This window comes from Marmota flaviventris, chromosome 1, assembly GCF_047511675.1.
Source record: "Marmota flaviventris isolate mMarFla1 chromosome 1, mMarFla1.hap1, whole genome shotgun sequence".
NCBI classification, from domain to species: Eukaryota; Metazoa; Chordata; class Mammalia; order Rodentia; family Sciuridae; genus Marmota; species Marmota flaviventris.
Window position 1 is genome coordinate 194527718 of NC_092498.1, and position 20415 is coordinate 194548132.

Genomic DNA, 20415 nt, shown 5'->3' on the forward strand with positions numbered 1-20415 from the left:
CTCCCCTTTCCATCCTTCCAACTCTAAAAATTAAAATTTGGTCAGAGTATCTATTAACAAAATGTTGCAGAAACATATTTATTAAATATAGTTCGGGTCCTTTGTGCAAATGAGAGAACGTGGAACAAATGGAGATTAAATGGCTGTGGAAGGGTGGGGCTAGTTTGGGGAACAGAATGCAGGAGTAGGGCTGGTTTCCTGGCACTGCTTTCTTAGCAAAGAGAACAATTTTAATCAGTTACAAAAATATTTGTGATCCATATGTTCCTCTCTGCTCACTCCCATATGCCCATATTCTCTTTTATCTCGGTAGATGATGACTTTATGATTCAGGCATGCAAGAATAATACCTCGCTGACTTTAGAGCTCAGTGCTATTTCAAAACCCTGTTCTGGTAATTACGCACACATATATACCCAGTCTGTTAGCGCTTGGAGTTAGTTATGTGAATATCAGTTTGTTCTTTCTTTGTGGAGAGAATTATATCTTACATCCTCCTACTGAAGCTCGAATCATGTATCTAAGGCTCAGATTTCAAACTGCATTGCCCTTCACCTGCTGGATTAAATGCCACTGTACAAATATGACAGTCAGAAAGAGAAGGCAAAGGGGTTGGCGATGACTGTTGATAACTTCATTCGACTTGGGAAAAGGAAAACAGAATCCAAAAAGCATTTGGTAATTCCACTGATTGCTGATGTGTCTTCTAAGAAAAATTAGGTGATGGGTGTGTTAGTTAATAGATCCTGATTTTAAGACACGGTGACTTCTATTTAATATTGAGTGTCAGTTATAGTATTCAGCTGGTCAAAATTGAAACATTCAAATTACTGATGACTAGCAATCCATTTTGTTCTAACTGCATGTTTGCTTATCTTTCAATAGCTATATGATATCCAAGAACAAAAGATGCATGTTTTAAAGACAAATTACCCATCTTGATAAAGCATAAATAAATCCAGAAATTATTGCCTTTATAAGTGATTGTATTTTCAACAGTTGTTTTCTTCTTGCACAATAATTGGCTTCATAACCCAGAGTGTTGTTAGAACAGTCACAGTGAAGTCCTGTGAGGAACCAGCCATGCTCATTTAAACTGGTGGAGGGTGGATGGCAAGGGGGGCAGTTAGGGTTTTCACAGACGGGCATAAGTTGGAAGAGGTGTGCCTGCTGTTGTCAGTTAGCAGGTGTGTACAAGTAGTTTTACAGCAAGAGGAAAGAGATAGGGCTTGGTTTTGGCAAACATTATTAGGAGCCCATTTCTATGTTTGCATTCAAGCTGTCTTTGCTGTTGCTCCTGTAGGAGTTGTGAGCAAAAGAAAGTGCACATTATAGCATGTATTGTTTTCAACAGATTTGGAGTTTGCAAATCTTTGAATCCTTCTGACAGTGTTTCTTCGCTGTCAAACAGAATGCCCAGCTGGTAGAGCAATCCTAATGGGGAGGGAGGGGTGTGGATAGACTCTTCACCACGCAACAGGGATATCAGGAATTCTTCTCGAACTGTAGGTGGAGTAAAAAGAGCTCTCTTAGCCATGCCCATTAGGAAAGTTTTCTTTATTTCCTAACTTTAAAAAACAACAACAACAAACTTTATAGACAACGCTTCATTAAATCAGAAACTTTAAATTTGCTTCACTAAGGTAACTTTCACAAAGAGTCACAGAAACAGAATTAAAGTATATCATATTAATTTATAATTAAGACAAAGACTTGGGTTAAAAAAGGAGGCAAGGCTGTTGCTCATAGGTGATTTGGGTTCTCATTGAGGCAAACACACAAGCTTGTTTTTTTTTATTTTTTTTTAACACAAAGTGCGAGATTTCACTAAAAAAGGTTAAAATTGAAGTGAGTAATCTTCAGTGCATAATGCAATTGTTAATTTTAGCTCCTTGCGTGGGTGCCGCTCTGACTTGAACAGCCGGCTGTAGCCTTCATTAGAGAAGAAGCAGGCAGCTTGAGACAGGTGGAGCTGGATCAAGCTGTGAACGTGATTTGCTGGAAGCTGGTCATTAGTGTTAGAAAACCAGTCTTATTTATTTTGTCCTTCACCCTACCATGATTATTGCAGTTATTATTATTTACTTTTCGTCTTTTTTCAGGTTGACGATGATGCGTCAAACTGTGTAAGGGAACCGCATGGAGATGGGCATTCTGAACTGTTAATGGGGACATGGGACGCCAGTTGCCTCTGATTACTTGTGTGGATTTTCCCGGTGTAGAACGACAGAAGCCGCTAGTAAGTCACCAAGACCTACAGCAGGAATTCTGCGTGAAAGGTAAAGGTCCTCTCTGACTGTCACCTCATCTGTATTTTACTATTATGACACCAATGTGCCTGTTCGTGTGGAACATTTCACTGACTGTAACCAAGGTAGACGGGGATCCATATCAGAGGCTTGTTTGGCTTGCAGTTTGGAAAACTAGAGCTCAGTTTGTTCACTCCATTTTACATCTGGTCATGATCTGCTTTTTTACTGAAATGTTCTGATAAATGAGTTAAGGCAACCAAAGTTCTTTCTCCTCCCCCCTACTCAATACACTGAGAAACAAGCTGTTTGCTAGTGGGAAACAGAACTTTTAATTTGTTAACCACACATACTGAGTGCCAGTAGGATATGAGAAATCTGTCAGAATGCACCGGATCCTAAAACCTTCCCAAACTTGAAAGCATTGATCATTAGTCACTTAAAGACTTCAAAACACTGTCCTTTAGGAAAACTATTCCTTTTACATTCCCACAATCCTTTGCCAAAATGAGCCTGTGTATTTTAAAGATCATTACATCCCATCTGTTCTGTCATGATAGATTTTAGCAAATTTGCAATAGAAATTGCTGTGGTATAGATTTTTCTTATGCTTCCTATTTCCAGTTGGAAATGAAATCATTGAATTAGTAAATGGTAATTAAACACTCTCCAAGAAACATCCAATAGTAATTATCACTGAACAGTCATTACTTGGGAATTTTTATGAGAAAAAATAACTTTCTCAGTTATAGCCTCTTTCTCTCTCTTCACTTTTCCTTCCTCTTTTCCTACATCCTTCCTTCTTTTCTTTTCCTTTCTCATTGCTTAAAAAAATAAGGAGGAAGTAAGTGCTAAATTATTCATGAGCCTCCTCTGACAGCACATCAGAAGGGGAAGTGTCAGAGATTTTATGGAGGTAGGGAGGAAAAAAAATAATAACAGGCTTTAACTTTGAAAAGCCATTTCCAGTGTCTGTATACTAGACTCTTGTGAGCCTGGAGTAGCGGAGTTGAGTCGAGATAGCTTCATTAGAGCTGCCTGCCAGACTTCCTCTGCAGGATCTTGCAGCACCAGCAACTGACAGGAGCCTGGGAGAGGGCTTATGCTTTTAATAATGTAGCTGTCAGTTTGAAGGCTGGAAATATTGACCCTAAAAGGTTTATTGCCAAAATTGGATCCCATATTTATACTGAATTATTACCTCTTCAGTTGATTTTTGCCCCTTGTTGAATATACTATATTCTTTGTACTAGGTAAGTTGTGTCTGTGGTTGAAACTTGAAAATGATCTTGGAGTCATTGTAGAGATGCTACAGAACATCATTCCCACCTCTTGACCCAGAAGTTGAAGTTCAGCTATTCAAGAGTTAGAGAACTATTCTCATTTTCTTCCTCCACTTTGTAGCAGGGCATGGGCACTGGGAGTTGTGTGGGAGTTAATGTGTCTTCATCTAAGCTTAGTGGATCTGTTTTGATGGCAAGGTATATCACAAGTGTGCTTGCGTGTGTGCAGAAGGGTGTGGATGGGGTGACCGCATCTGCCTCTTATGTATGCATTGGGTACTTGATTTCATCTCTTTTTATCCTCTTTTTCATATAAAATTGATGGGGATGCCTGAGTTGTTCATATGAATTTGAATACAAAGGGAGAAAAGAAATATGTCAACAATTAGAGTCAAAACTTTAGCAGCACTGATGATGTTTTCTGATATCTTAACCTCCTAGGGCATCAAACCTTGTTATTTTAATTTGCATCTGGGAGAATGTCTGAGCAAGGAGACCTGAACCAGGCGATAGTGGAGGAAGGGAGGACTGAGCAGGAGACAGCCGCTCCAGAGAATGGCATAGTGAAATCAGAAAGTCTGGATGAAGAAGAGAAATTGGAATTGCAGGTAAGCCTGGATAGACCCCCGATTCTCATACCACTGTGTGCTTTTTTCTCTTCCTTCTTTTCTAAAATACTTTGAAGATGTGTTTCTTCTTTTTTAAAAAGAGTTTGACAAGTTAAATGGTTAGGAAATATTTAATGCTAATCCTCTCCTTTCCCAATTATGAATATTTTTTTTTCTTGATTGAACTATACTCTAAAATGTCTTTTGAAACGAAAAGTATCTAAGGAACATATTTAATTATCGAATTTGCACACATCATCCCAGGACCAGTTGCTAGACCACTTTGAGCGATACCTGCAGGGCCTCTCCAGAGGCACCTTTGGGCTGAGTTTTAAAAATGGGCTTGCAATTCTATGGAAATATGAAGATTTGATGCACAGCTGACTGAGAAAAGTCAAAGACATAGCTCTGGTGACCTTTCATGGGCATGTTAAGGTTTAAATCTTTTTATCAAACAGAGTCAGAACACTATAGGGGAAGTATAAGACTGGCAGTGAGTGAAGGAAGTGGACAAGTGTTATAATTAAATATACTAAGATTTATAGGGGAAAGAGATTTGGTAGAGGGAATACAAAGGGTACTTAGAAATGGTGTGTAAGTATCAATTTCCTTTGAACTAAACTTTGAAAGTGTTAACTCTTTATGTACCAGTAGTTGGTAAAGTCTGAGATCACAAAATGGTCAAAAAACATCAAGGCTAGCTTTTCTCCTCTCTTGTATTTTTTTTTTTTTTTTCTGAAAAGAGAGATAACTGAAAGTTAACACTTTGGGGGAAGCTGGGAGCTAGGGCAGGGGTTCTCCCTGGTAATTGGAATGCCTGGTCAGTATTGTTAATTTCTCTACTATTTGGTAGTGATGCCTTTTCTTTTCCACTTTATCATTCTCTTTCTCTCTCTCTCTCTTGCTTGTCTGTTCACTGTTCTTTTTCTTTTTTATTTCATTTTGTTTCTAACACACAGAGGCGGCTGGCAGCTCAGAATCAAGAGAGAAGAAAATCCAAGGTAGGGTTCTTGAGATTCTCGGTAGAGCCGTAGCGTGGATGTTGTATATTTCACATTGGGGATAAAGGATTTGCCAACAACTCAAGGCAGTTGTGTGCAGATGTGGTGGGTCGCAGAAGGGTCGGTGCTGTGTGCTTTTAATGGGATCATGTTCACAGGTCTCTTTCTTTCCTGCTCTGTATGCTTTTTTTTTTTTTTTCCAGTTCCAGCATTTAGAGTTTGGATAACTGCAGATATATACATTTGATCCATTTTCACACTTGGAGATTTCATGGTGCTTTATAAAACACATAGTCTTTTGTTTTATTTTTATCTTAAATAAAATTTGGGGTAGATGATTTAGTCTCACCAACTGATTTCTGCCTTAAAATAAATAGGTACTGCTATTTAGTACACTTTATCATTTAATCATCTTCTCAGTCAAATCCCTCTGAGCATAATTTTAGTGGAAGTTGATTTTGTCAGCTATTTTTCTCTTAATATTTGTATGACATGGCAGCAATTCATTCTTCATGTGTTTCCAAAGTAATGGGCCCAGTTGGCTAAAATTGTTCCTTGCATACATCCACTCATCTTCTCCTCTATCTCCATCCCCATCAACAGAGAGGTCTGATGCTTTGCCCAGGTGTAGACAGTATTGAGCAACAGACTTAGAACTTGCTTTTTAAAATTTTGGAAATGTCATGTGGACCTAGAGATGATTTGACAGCCTGAGCATGCTTTCTGTTTGTTTTCTTTATTTCTCCTTCTCTCCCTTTCTTCCCGCTCTCCCCATCCCCCAGTCAGGAGCAGGAAAAGGTAAACTGACTCGAAGTCTAGCCGTCTGTGAGGAGTCAACAGCCAGACCAGGAGCTGAAAGCCTTCAGGATCAGGTATAATCCCTGTCACTATCTTGAATTGCATGAGCTAGACCTGTCTCTGTGTGCATGATGATGAATTTGGCATTAAACAGTTTTTTGGGGGAGAAGAGTACACCTGAAGAAAGAAATACTTTTCTTGCTTCAACACCTGTTTATGAGACATTTTAAAATAGTTTAAAAGCTTATCACAGAGTATTACGTTTGTTTTTTTCCAGACTCTCTGAAAACTGCAAATGGAAAGGAATTCAAAAGAATTTAGATTAAAACTTAAATAAAAAAAGTAAGCACAGTAGTGCTGAATTTCCTCCAAGGCTCTCTCTTGATAAGGCTGAACCAAATATAGCCCTAAGTACCCTGTCTCCTTCCTTGTTGGAGATGTCTTACCTCTCATCTCCCCAAAAAGCACTTGCCTATAAGAAACACAACCGTTGGCTCGTATGACACTTGTGAAATAATGACTAAGGTGCATTGAACTTTGAAGACATACTTTACAGGCTTTGGTGGAGATTGCTCAATACTGCAAAAATTATCCAGAAACGAATCTGAGCTGATGGTGAATTTAAGTTAACATTATTAATATTTCGATGCATCTCCTTACCTTTAGTTTTGCTCCTTACGGCAAGATTATTTGGCTCCAAAAATTTAAATTTCAACAAAACTCTTGTATGACAAAATGAAAAAGTTCACATCATATTTATTTTTGTTTGCCTTTAGGCAGCACATTAGCTTTTATAAAAATAGTCTTGCTGCTGAAATTTTGCTTATTTTTTAAGAGGCTGAGAGCAGTCAGGACAAAAGTTAAAATGATTTATCTGAGCCCAGGGGAGGGAAAATTGATTAAGATGTCATTATTTTTGTTTGGTTTTGTTTTGCTTTTCTCTCTTCATTTTAATTGAAATACTCTAAATTCTCTTCATGGACATAGAGAGCATTGAGAGCACTTTCTTTAAAAGGACCAAAAATAAATTCCTTATAGACTTTTGTCCTAAGAGTTTTTTTTTTTTTTTCTAGCCTCATTTTCTTAACCTGCCACTCATGTCACAAGGCATGAACAGGCTATCATTCAGTGGCCATTACTATGTTTCCTACATCTGCTTTATTTAACTTGGGCTCTGAGAAATGTGTGGCTTTTCTTCAGCATTTTATTTGTGCTTCTATTTTTAATGGAGATTTGAAAGGGGGGAACAATGTGAATATCATGGCTTGTATTATTAAATGTTGATTGATGGCTTATAATGTACTGCACATGACATGTGTTAACTCTGCGGAATGACAGACCCTAGCAGAAGTAATGCTCCAGTTGTCTCCCACTCCTAGTGCCAGGCAGAGGAGGACAGCCTCTATAGACTCAATCTGCTTTTAGTCCCATTGGACAAAGCACAGGAAGACATTTTTTTTAAGACATCATCTGTATCATAGTGTCCAACCTGGACCTAAATCTAGTTTCTCCGTATGATTGGTGCAGAGAAATCAGATGCAAACGGTGCTTTGTTCCTGCTGGTTCCAAGCTCAGAAAACAAAGAGTAGCTTGTAGGAGAGAATTAGAGCCTGCAAGCTTTTCTTTAACTAGCTGGGAGTGGTGGGAACAGGGGGCTGATAGAAAATACCCAGACACACACATAAGCAAGTGGCCCTGCTACCTTTTTAGAGACTAAAGAAGCAGATCTTTGAGTTTATATGCAATGCCTTCATTAGATCTCACCGGCACTAGCAAAATGTGTGGACTGAACCCAGAGAACAGTGGCAGAAGTATACAGTATATGGATTGTATCGCTTCCCCAATGTTTGTATATTCACAGTATTTGGAAAACTGCCTTCATTTTCCTGTGTGGAAAAGACTCTCTTGCTACCTGTATTACTTGATCTCAGACCCATACCTGATGGTTCAGTCTGTCCTTAAGTTAAAGGAAGTTTGCTTTTCTAATGTTATACTATTTACCTATCAGTGTATTACTGCAACTTGAATCATTCTTTTACTGTTGTTGGATATAAACTTATCCTGTACCAATGTATTTATTAACACTTGTATTTTATTATTGAGTATATCAATAAAAATATTAAAAAATAACAGATTGTTTTTTACCAACTCTAAAGCACTTTTGTGTGTTCTTTCAACACCATAATGCGTATTTATGTATAGAAAAGTAGTTTTTTTTCTGAGTGTAGTATTTGTCAACACATGGTATCAGTTTGTACATATTTTTTTTTGTAGTGAAAGTTTTTCTGTGCCTCTGCTCTTGCATTTAAATTGTATTTCCAAGCCTCTTTGATTGTAGATTCAAGCTTACAGAGGCTAAATGTTTCAGTTGGTTTTGAAGAAGTAATGAGACCATTTTCATAATCAGGGTGCCCAATCCACAGTTTCCCCCGCTTAATCAACTGGCAAATCGATTCTTCCCCGTCACAGCCCGCAGTCATGCCTTAGCCAGAAGTGTCCCAGTGTTTGCCTGAACAAGTAGAAGCAAATCATTACCCTGTAGTGTGCTTGAACCTTTGTCAATTAAGACATTTTTTCCCAAAATGGTGTTGTGAAAGGTACTATAATCAAATTACATTTCATTTTACATATTTCATGTACATCCAATTCCCCAGGATAAACATGTGGCAATCAAAGAAAAAAAAAAAAAACAGATGAGATAAATATTTATCAGGAGAGCATGTTTTATTTCCTCCTCTACGTTTTTTGTTTGTTTGTTTTTCCAAGCATGGTGACTTTGTTCTAGCCAGGTGTTCACAATGGAACCCCTCCCAACAAAAGAGATTTGGCTTCAGAGGACTTTTGTTTTATGCCTGTTAGGTTAGCCAGATTTGCCAAGAACCATTATGAATACCAGATTGGTCACAGTTTGAGGAGGTGCCGGCATCGATTTAGTCACATGTAAAGTGAGCATTAGCTTGCTTTTCCATGAGAGACACTATTAGTCACTGGGAATACATTTTCCCCCTACATCATAAATTTTAATGTCACTCCTGGGAAGAAAGCTTCCCACCATGTGATCTCTTACATAAGAACAAATGGGCTTGGTGTTGGCTGCTTTGTCATAATTTTAATTATGACATAACTTTTTTCTAAAAAACTAATAAACATGATCTGGCTCATTCTTCTTCAAAACAGTGAACATACTATCAGACAAACCACTAGTGTTTGGGAATTAATGCAAAATGACCTGTTTTTCAGCACAAAATAAATACTAGAGAGAAGATCCAGCTCCCAAGCTGTAAAGGGTCAATTTTATATGAAGCAAGAGAGGGTTCGAGAGAATCTATTTATATTTTGGAAAGGATTAGTTGATACTAAAATGAAAAAAAAAATTAAGTATTTATATACAATTTATGAAAAAATGTAATTCTACTGGCTACATTTTCTAAAAGGCAATGCTTCTTGTAAATATATATCATAATGACTTATTGATGGCATTTATAAACAATCATGATAATCCATACCTGGGATGCCTGGTGTCATAAAGCTTGATTTATCAGAGTAGGAGTAAATTATAAATTTAAAAGTAGGAGTATTGTAAATTGTAAAGTAGGAGTTTATTATAAATTGGCTATTGAGGGCTTTCTTTATGTCTGTTCTATCTGTAATAACAATTCGTAAAATCTGTCTGTCTATGTTTGTGCCAATTTCTCCTTATAAGGAGCTACAAAAGAACTACGGAAACCTTTTTTTTTTTTTTTTTTTAATACATGACAGTGGCTCTGATGCAAGCTGATGGATGAAGGAATTTTTCCTAGGGAGTTAAAAATAAGCCTGTAGAAAAAATAAGAGTTGTGATCTACAGGAATTTAACTTAGTTAAGGTTAATATTCATGAGGCAAAGTTTCAGTACTAGATGTTTCTCATGACCTCCCCTTGACTTCTAAAGTTCAATTCACCTTAAAGGGCAATTATTTTTCTGACAGGTTTAATTTTTACCATTTAAGAAAAAAAAAAGTCTGCACCTGGCTTTCATTTTTCTGTACTTAATAACCTCTATGCAAAATGGAAACCAGACAGAGATTATTAAATCTGGCCCTAAATTATTATATTTTCTCCCCAACAGGAATCAATTCATTTACAGCTTTCCAGTTTTCCCAGCCTGCAAGAGGAGGATAAATCTAGGAAAGATGACTCTGAGAGAGAAAAAGAAAAGGATAAAAACAAAGATAAAACCTCTGAAAAACCCAAGATCAGAATGTTATCAAAAGGTGAATGTGAAAATGTTTCCTTAATTTCCTCAATTTGGGCACATATGTAGTTCTAGAAGTTGTTCTAGAGAGCACATGCATATTCACCACCTGACAGGCTCTGCATATGATTTTATATGTGTACGTATGTGTGCGTGTAAAAGATGTGAACTTGATTTCATTTCTGTTCATAGTCTTATCATCTGTGTAGTTAGGATATTTTTGGATCACATAATTTTTTTGTATTCACATGTGAATCTCCTGTTTTCAATTGCAAGCTGTACAAAGGAGTAAATATAAATGTGCTCTTAAATTCAGATTGATTAGACCAGTTAACTTGGAGTGGTGAACAGCAATGATACCCAGTTTTCTATCTTAACCCTCATGTTTATCTTAAAAGGCAAATGGCAACCAGATTCTGTCAGTCAGTGAGGTAGTCTCCCAAGCAAGTACAGAACTGTATGTCCGTGGATTACCTGATTCACATCTTACCTGATTTTGGTCTCTGCACCCATACACTGTCACACAATGTTTCATTTTTAAAAATACACATGCTACTTTAATACACATTCTACCTTTCCCACTCCCGCCCAAAAAAAAATACCCCAAAAAGTAATTCCTTCTAAAGCTACAGCCTTTTGAATATTGCCATACATATCACTGTACAAAATAAACCTAAGTTTAGTTGAAATGAAGAATGCCACGCATAAATAACCTTTCAGTAGACTTTTTAAAGATAACTGAGAAAGAATTGGGCATGTGATCTGCTGAGGAATGATAACCACTCCTAATATCAAACAACATTTTGGCTTATAACACTTGTTTCTGCTGCTCTATGCCTAAAACTCGAGGTGTACACAAGAGTCAAAAAGCTCATCTTTTTAAAGTGGTTATGGAAAGTAAGTTTTATCTAGCATCAGGAGAGCTGAAAGACTTGGGAATGTTTAGTGCCCGCCTGTGTTTTGTACTGATTAATATTTAGGAGGTCTTGTAACAGAACTTTCATTTTTTTCTTCACCTCCTTCTTTCTAAGAGACAAAGGGTTCTGTAAGATCTCAAGCTCTAGAGCCTTCTCTGGAGGTTGGGATTTTCTGTGATGTGGAGGCTGTGCCTGGCTGATTTGCAACACAGGGTGAACATGTGATAGTTGGCTCTACCCCTCCCAACACCAGACTGTGCCCACTTCCCCTTCCATATTTGGGTCTTTCCACAGTCAAGATCTTTTCAATCCCCAAGCCTTATTTTCATTTTGATGTCACACTGCCAGGTTGCTAGCTATGCAGCATATTTTTTCATAACAATAGCTTCATCTAGAATGTACCTGAGCTGGAGGGAAAGGAGGCGGGCTGGGTGAATATTTTCTATCCCATCTTCCCGCCATTTCTTACAACTCCACCCTTCTGTTTGTTTCAGACTGCAGCCAAGAATACACGGATTCTACAGGCATAGACTTACATGAGTTTCTGATTAACACTCTAAAGAATAATTCCAGGTAAATTATTAAACAAGCCTCTTTATTACTGGAAGGTTCAAATAAAATGTTAGAGTTATTTATCCAGATATTTCTAAGACAGTTGTACAATGCAGATGCCTTTCCTGATGGCTTAAACTATCTCCTGCATTTCTTTTTACTTGTTTCAAATTTGCATGTTTATTATTGATAGATTTATAACTCCTGGGTCATTACTTTAATGAATAAATGATAGTTTATCAGCTTTTATTTTCCTGGTCACAAAGAAATAACTGATGAAGAGGGAAAAATAGAGAATAAAATTATTGATATTAAATAAACCAATTAGGTTTCAATCCAGTTTTAAACCTATCTAAATCCAATATCTGGGCTTTACTTTATTTCGGTTTCCTGTGAATTTAAAACATTTTTTATTTGTTATATTTTATGGTCCTCATGGCTTGAATGCCAACATAAACATTTAATAAATGAGAAAAAATTATCTGGAGCAAAATGAAATAATATGTAAGTGAATGGTCAGCATGTTCTAAAGAAAAGTGAGATGTAGTTTTGTAACCACATTCATTTAAATAATCTTCTCCATGCATTTAATTAACTATTTATGTCCTTGAGATATGGAAATTACATAAAAACTTTAATTCTAACATTTTGTTTTCTTTTTTTTTTTGCAGGGACAGGATGATACTCTTGAAAATGGAGCAGGAAATTATTGATTTCATTGGTGACAACAAGTATGTTAAATGGCAGTGCTGGCTGATGAGATGATGGGTCTTAGTTTGATATTTGGATTAAATTACTCATTTTGGACAGATTTAGGCATAAAACATTGCTTAATATGTTTCTTGATTTGTTAAATGGAGATGTTATTGGAGTTGGGAGTCAGTCGTATGCTGATGGGGATTGTTGCTTGGGCCATGCGTGCTCCTGCTTGTTAAATTCCTGACAAAATGGCTATTAAACAGGGGGCCACCGATTAGCATAGAATAGCTGTACCACGAAGCGACCCTTTTCATTTTTATTATAGTTTTTTAATGGGCTCCAGCTGGCTGCAGTCAGTTATGCCTGGAAATAATTGTGCTGCTTTCAGTGTAAACTGGGTAATGACACATCTCCAGATAGGCATCTGCAGTCACGTATTATGTCATATCATTTGTCCTCTGCCTGGCTCTGTTGATAAGGTATCATGGACAAAAATAGAACACTTTCCAACAGATATTAAGTTCTCTTTGGCAGGAGAAATGTGCAACTATGAAACAATAATACATATTGTAGCTTAATCAATACGTCTATAATAAGTGGAAATCTTACCTCGAAATGGGGACACTAAGTAATGCCAAAAATGAAAGCAAAAGGCTTAGTGGTTTGGATGAAAGAGAAAGAGTTTTGTGTGTCTACCTGTAAAATGTGCTGTGGACAAGAAATGAAAATGCTGATTTCGCTTTTTCTTGTAACTCTGTTTCAGTAATCATTATAAAAAGTTCCCTCAGATGTCATCGTATCAGAGGATGCTTGTCCATCGGGTGGCAGCTTACTTTGGATTGGATCATAATGTGGATCAAACAGGAAAATCTGTCATTATCAACAAGACCAGCAGCACCAGAATGTAAGCCCCATCACTGTATTTATTTAGCATTTTCTTTTTTTCTCATATGGGTTCATTTATAAGAGCACAGTATTAAATTCAAAGTACATGACATTTAAAATGTGCAGTGTTCTTTATCTTTTGCTCTTATCAGTAGTAGTGTGGCATTTATCTGTAGAAGATGATCTGCGATCCAAGAAAAGTTTGTAAAATTCAGGCAATAAAGTGAATTTACTTCCTGATCTTTTACATAGCTCTTGAAACATAATTCTCTTCTTTCTATCAATACTCCTTGAAATTACATACAAATCCATGGGAAATTTTATGTTCAAATGTAACTCAAATTGAAAGTAAAAGACTTTTAAGAAACCATGACATGTACAGAGTAATGGTCCTATTTCCCCTTTTCTGATTTGTTGACATCTATCTTATCGTGGTTTCCAGAGTAATAAAACCCCCTGAACCTGGAGACAGAAATCCTGTCTCTAAATTTCAATTCTACCTACCAGTTGTGTGACTTGGCACTTGTCATTTAAAATCTGCCATCTCAGTTTTTTTTTTTTTTTTTTTCCCCTGCAAAATGAGAGTTTCGAGCTCGGTGATATCTAAGTTTTATCTCTAAAATGAAGATGATAGTTTGCTTTTTCTTCTTAAGATAATCACTTGATTTCATCTTAGTAGATTATTGTTGTCCCACCGAGTCATCAAAAGCATAATAATGAGTTTTAATTTGCTTTGAAACTTGGAGCTATCTCTCTTTGACCCATAGAACTTTTGAGTACAGAGCAAGCCACTTCTATAACAAGAGTCATGTTAAACTCTTTAACTGTCCAATGTAAAATATTCTCTTTTCTAATTCATTTTTCCACACTGTGCTTGGTAAGCTGTGCATATTGCATGGTCTTTAGGAATACCATGTTAGTGAAGGGAGCTTTTGTGTCAAGCTGAGTATCATGATTAAAATATTCTTTTTCTTTTTTTTTTTTTTTCTTTTTCCTGTTCACTGGGGTTGGAACAAGTGGGGATAGAGATAAGGCTCTTTGTCTACTCAGGGATCAGTCCGTGCTCAGCAGAGGCAGAGGGAAAGTCACACTGGAGAGTGCAAACTTGGAGACCTGGGACCACACTTGGCTATTATGTCAGGGACACTGAGCACTTCACTTCTCTGGGCTTCAAAATACTTTAATATATGCCGGACTGTTTGAAGTGGATAATGTTTAAGGGCTCTTAAAGCTTCAGAATTATTGAGTCCTGGGGTTACATTCTATTTTACTGGCAAAACACATTTTAAAATTAATCAGTTTTTCCACTCTATCTGGTTGTTGACACGTGTGCCTCGTATTTTGAACAGTAGTGGAAGTTAAAGGTTATATCTCTTAATCCTTCACATCTTCCCACTCCATCAAATACTTCTGCTCGTTTTTGTTGTTGTATGGCTATTGATGTTTTCTATTCTCCATTCTGGTTTTTCCTATGGCTTTCAGATACCATAATGTAGGGAAGTGCTGATTGGAAAAAAAAAAAAACTACCTCCTTTTAATTTTTTTTTCTTTCTCTTTCTCTATAAGGCCTTAAGGAAACATGAAAAAGTCTACAGATTAAATAGATTGTTTGATACAGTTTCACCTGGTGGATAGATTTATCTATAATATACACTCTTTGTAATCACAGTCATGAATATATATAAACATGTTTGTAGAATAGTTTTTGAGAATATTAAGCCTTTGTATAAAGACTCTTGCTAAACTTCAGTACCTCTAAAGCTGCTTTGTTCAGTATGGTAGCTATTCACTTTTCAATTTCAATTAATTAAATTTAAATAAAATTAAAACTTTGAAAACTTACTTTTCCCTGTAGGCTAACCACATTTCAACTGCTCATATTGGATCTATAGACTGTTTTCATGAGTTTGGAAACTTTTATCAGCCAATTCTTCTCTAATATTTCCTGCAAGTTTCCAAGTAACACTAGAGGTTATAATCTGTCCTTTAAAACTTTGAATATCTGAATAACAAACATTGTAATATTAGCCCCTTTTACTTCCAAAATAATGCCAGCATGTTTTGTTTGTTTGCTTTTTTTTTTTTTTTTTTAAGTGGCCATTTTAAAATAGATCCCACATGTTTATAAGTTCAGGAAGAGTGAAAAGAATGTCTTGAAGATGTGATAGCTCCAGCAGAAATGCCAGGGCTCAGTCTTGGCCTAGTTCCTTGCTCTTGCATTTCCATCTTTACCCACCCTTCTATGAGTCAAATCATCCCTAAACAAAAGAGACAGAAGGCTACGTGTCATGGTCTTTCAAGTATTTTCTGAAGAGTCTAGCCTATCATTGTTCAATCGGTAACTGTCAACTCTTATTCTGACCATACTTCTGATCATCTTTTATCTGATTGGTTATTAGGGGACAAGGGTAATGGTGGAGGTGATTCAGGGATAATTGATACCTCTTAATAAGAAAAGAGGATAAATTAAATGTTCTTTATCAAGTAGTAACAAGTCACATTTTTCAGGACCTGAATCATTTTTGCGGTTTTAGTGAAGAGAAAATAGCATTTTGCAGAGACTTGTATGTTGGATTTTAAAATTCTATTGCCATGGAATTGAAAGTAGAATTGAAGATAGGAATGGAGCATTCACAACATGCTATCCAAGGCCCAGGTGTCTTGGGATTTTTGTTGTTGCTTTTTTCATTGCTTTGTCTTTGGTTGGAGGGTGTCCTTTGGATTCTCTGAAAATTTTAAGTGTTCTCTCATCAAGGCAATTGACATGTGATAGTTAATGGGAACCATATTACTTTAGACATATTGATTTGAAATATTTTCATTTATTTGATGGAAGGAGGCAGGGATGAGAATTTCTCAGATGGGTTCTTGTGAGTTTTGTGTTTAGAATATACCTTTTCAATTTATACCAATTTGTGTTACTTCAAGGCAAATACACAGAAATGCATATATTAAATGGCACTATGACTTTGGAGAAATTCAACAAAAATGTCAGTTGAGGACATAAAAGTCAGCTAAAAGTTTGGGGGAGGTAAAATATTCTTTTATAATTTTAATTTTTCTTCTTTACTAACATATTATTGGTATATAAAGTGCTTCTCTAACTTAGATGCATACATAATTATGACACTGTTAGGTAAACATTGGCCATGATTTATTTCCCAACATAATGCTTTTCTCAATGAAAGGCAGTTCAAGTACTTAGAGATAAGTGACTTCAGAAGGTTTAGATTTTCATAGAAACTAGTTTTACATGAAGTTCAAACTATTTAAGTCATAATGACAAATGTGTGAGGACAGTGTGTGTGTGTGTGTGTGTGTGTGTGTGTTTAATTGATTTCTAGCATTTTCTGAACATACTTAGATATAATATATAATACATTTTCCCTTTCATGATGGAAATAATTTTTCTCAGGACATACTTCTCAGCTGATATCATCTCTTACTTAAAATAGCATTAACTACAATTATTTATTATACTGGATATTTTCCCCTTGTCCCATGTACATTTTTACATTAAATCCTACAAACTAGGTTTTATAAAGTTTGAGGCTTGTAGAGGAGCAATAGTTAGCATGACTGGAGCCTAAACTAGTAAGTCTAATAAAAAAATTCTTAAAGAATTCAATTTTCTTAAAGAGAACTATCTCAAAAACAGTGAGCAAAATTCTCAAAAATATTTCAAGGATTAAATGGGAATCCCAACTCTTTAAGCCCTTCATTGTCTCAGAAGAAACAGAGATTGAAGGACTGTCATTTTTGTTAAGATATTTTTAAATTTCAATTCAGTACTATTAGTGGATAATAGAATCTTCCTGCAATTTGATAGTTCTAGCAGGATTTTCTGTACTCATTATATATGTGACTCGTTGAAGGGGTACATACATTAAATTTAAGCCTCGCTTTCCTCCATTTCACTTTTTTCCCCAAAGAATGAAAAGGCCACACCAAAAAAAAAATAATATTAGTATAGAATGTGAACTTATTCATTATGTTATTACAGAATTAATGCCACGAGCTATCTAGATGACCACCCCTGTGGCTTCATACTATATCCATAATAGCATCAGTGAAGTAAGAAGAAGAAGACATATGGAAAAATAGTTGTACTAGAGTCACTAGAGGTTTTCTGTAAATATAGTCAGGGTTCTGGGAGCATTTGTGAATTTCCTGATGATAGCAGAGTAGTCATATCTTGAAGTCCTGTTGTATACACAGACAAAATTTTCCAGGCAGAAAACACTTCCAGCAACTGCATCTTATCAACAAATCTATACCCCGGCATCTAGACTTCAGTCTCTATAGTTACACAAAAACTATAAGATATGATTTCTGTCACATTGAGTCTTACACTCTGATTACAGAAACTGGCTATTCACTTCATAATCTGCTATCTTAAAAGCCGAAAAATATAATGAAACTCTTTGCAGACCCATAGTAGGCACATAGCAAGTATCTAGAGAATGATTGCATGATCAAAAGCCCACTATGTTAAGTATCCACTAGAAAATAAAAATAGATTTTGTGGGGACTACCAACCCACCTAATTAATGGCTCATGTAGGCATTTACAAGGGTATTGAGGAGAGTTAAGACTTAAATATATATAGTAAGGAGAGGGATACACTGAAAGTGGGGGTATTAGATGCAAACAAATTTATGATGATTTTTACATTTATTAAGCACTTAGATGGGCATTCTGTATAGATACTTGTATTTAGTTCTCATAGTCATATAATGAAGAGGATTTTTTTGAAAAATAATTTTTCCAACCTTATTGAAGAGAAAATTTACTGAGGGAGAGTGAATGAGTTGCCCAAATTATACTGCTACAGATAAGAATAGAATCCTGATCATTTGCCCTCAACTCCAGGGACTTTATGATTTTATACTTCGTGGAGACAAATGTAGAGAGAATGAACTGGTCAGGTCCAGTGGAAGTACACATGAGATTGGAGGAGACACTGGAGGAAGTCAGCACTTAAAACTGGAGACCATGAGGGTTGATGTACATAACATGATGACTGAACAAGATTAATCTGCTACTCATGAGTGGGATGTATTCAAGCACGAATGACTAGGTTGACTACGTTGACTTTTGCCTTTAGTGAGGCCTAAGGCTATCCATGGAGAACAGGAAATAATATTTGTGTCCTTGTGAGAGACTGTTCAAGATGCTACTATCTGAGCAAACTGATAACACTTTTGAGACACTTGCCCTTGCAGTACTATAACCTCCTTGGTTCTCAGAGAGATAACCAGAGTAAGAACAGCCGAGTGTATGGGACCTGTAACCTCCAAGCACACTGTTGGTCCATAAATGGAGTCTTAATGGCTCAAAAAGCTGCTCATCAGAATTGGCTGCTATTTGGTTGGAGTAACAAATGCAGCCCCTAAGGTGAGGCCCTCTCCACTGTGTTTGTTCATGCTTCGTTATCCCTTGCCCCATATATTGCATTAAATGTTTTATTTTCTGGCATCTTTTATTTCTTACTGTTTGAATTCTTTATTTGTTGTCAGATTAGATGGTGACATCCAATGAGTCCCTTGAAAACCTAGGTTATAGGTATTAGAGCCGATGTCAATTTAATACTACAAGTGATATTGATAATGTCTTTACTCTTTGTACGTTTCATTTTTTATATTTAGGATTGAGGCTAGAAATATGAAGATTGATTTTGTTAAAATATTTTCTATGCCACAGATATGCATTCTTTTTTATATTTGAAGTATTTCCTTTCTTCCCCACTCCCCCATCACAACTTTCTCTCTACTTATTTTTCTTTCCTCTGTGTTTAGCACAAAGAGGCTGATTGTTCTTTTATTAGATTTTTTTTCACCTTCTCCTCCTTTTCTTTATCCCAGAGGTAGGATACTCACTTATATTGTACCATTGGAGGCTAGAAACCATCCACTTGCATTAGTGTTTTCCAAAAGGCCAAGATTAGCCACAGGCAATGAGAGCCCATGTGTATCTGAACATCTTTGCATATGTCAGAGCAACTGTTTAACTTGTCCCAGGTAATTTTCATGTTAAAAGGTTGTCATCTCTTGAACATTTTTTTCTTTTCTCTTTTACATCCACCTACTCTCATTGCCTTAAATCCCCTACTTTTAAGAGTGCAGAGCAAAGAATGGAAATAGCAAATCCACTGGAGGAGACTAGTTACAGATTACCATAACTGTAAAGCAAGAAAGGTGGTCCAGAAGCATTGATTGGGGATTGCATTTTAAGGGGCAAGTCTAAGGACACAACCTTATGATTCCAGGAAAGTGGGAGCCTGGATGTTCTCTGAGTGTTTTCCTGGAGTGCTGAGGGCTGCCTAGTAACTGGCCCAATCTGCTTGTTTGTTCCAGAAAAGAGAATTAACTGAGCTGCTTAGTAAATATTTGCAAATGAGATAAATTGATTTTGTTAAGAGTCCCTGAACTGATGGATAATTACTGCACTCAAGTAAGGTTCATGGGACCTTCCACTCTCTCAAGTTGACAGACCCATAATACAGGAGTAGAATGCAACACACCAAGGTCAAAAGAACACCTGCTCTGCTTATTTTCCTGAAAGGGCTAAGGCTTAAAATGGGATTTTTTTTTTTTTTTTACCCTAAGGCATTTCACTCCCTGCAGGTGATTTTAGTTATATCAAAATAAAGCAAAACATTTACAAAACAAAACCAACAAATGCATTTTTTCCCTCCCATGTTTGTTGTGTTTCTTTCCCTTTGTCTAGGTATGTGAGTAGCACTGTGAACAAACTGAGCAGATCCTGATATGGATGCTCACTTAATAATCCTCTGACGAAGACCAAACATCAATTTATTTAAGTGCCTCTTAGGAATCTGTGAGTGGTTGGCTGGCATCCTGTCATTTCTAAACATGGTAAATTTACTGTGCACTTTTTTTATAGGAATGGCATTGAAAATCATCTGACTAGAAGACAGAGACAGAAACCTGAGAATCACATTGCTTTCAGGAAAACCATGAAGTTTATTTACTGACCAAACACCTAGTTCTTTTTTTTTTAATTAACACATAATACATGTGCAATATATTGCATATATACATATATTATTTTGGTTGGTGTTGGAATACATAACAGATTGTTTAATGATCAAATGAGAGTAATTAACAATTCAACATTTATCATTTTTTGTAAGGATAGAGTTCTTTAATCTATACTCAGGTTCAAA

At 36.3% G+C, this 20415-nt stretch overlaps 1 protein-coding gene across 1 annotated transcript in view; it reads left to right on the forward strand.

The window, feature by feature from the left end:
* Arpp21 (cAMP regulated phosphoprotein 21) overlaps window positions 1–20415 on the forward strand; it is a 149077-nt gene that overhangs the window by 40194 nt on the left and 88468 nt on the right. Inside the window, exons 2-9 of the mRNA XM_027932514.2 lie at window positions 2103–2279; window positions 3974–4140; window positions 5100–5141; window positions 5924–6013; window positions 10048–10192; window positions 11585–11663; window positions 12314–12373; window positions 13105–13245. Coding sequence (XP_027788315.2) covers window positions 4012–4140; window positions 5100–5141; window positions 5924–6013; window positions 10048–10192; window positions 11585–11663; window positions 12314–12373; window positions 13105–13245 — 686 coding nt within the window. The 5' untranslated portion in view covers window positions 2103–2279; window positions 3974–4011. The remainder of the gene's footprint in view (window positions 1–2102; window positions 2280–3973; window positions 4141–5099; window positions 5142–5923; window positions 6014–10047; window positions 10193–11584; window positions 11664–12313; window positions 12374–13104; window positions 13246–20415) is intronic.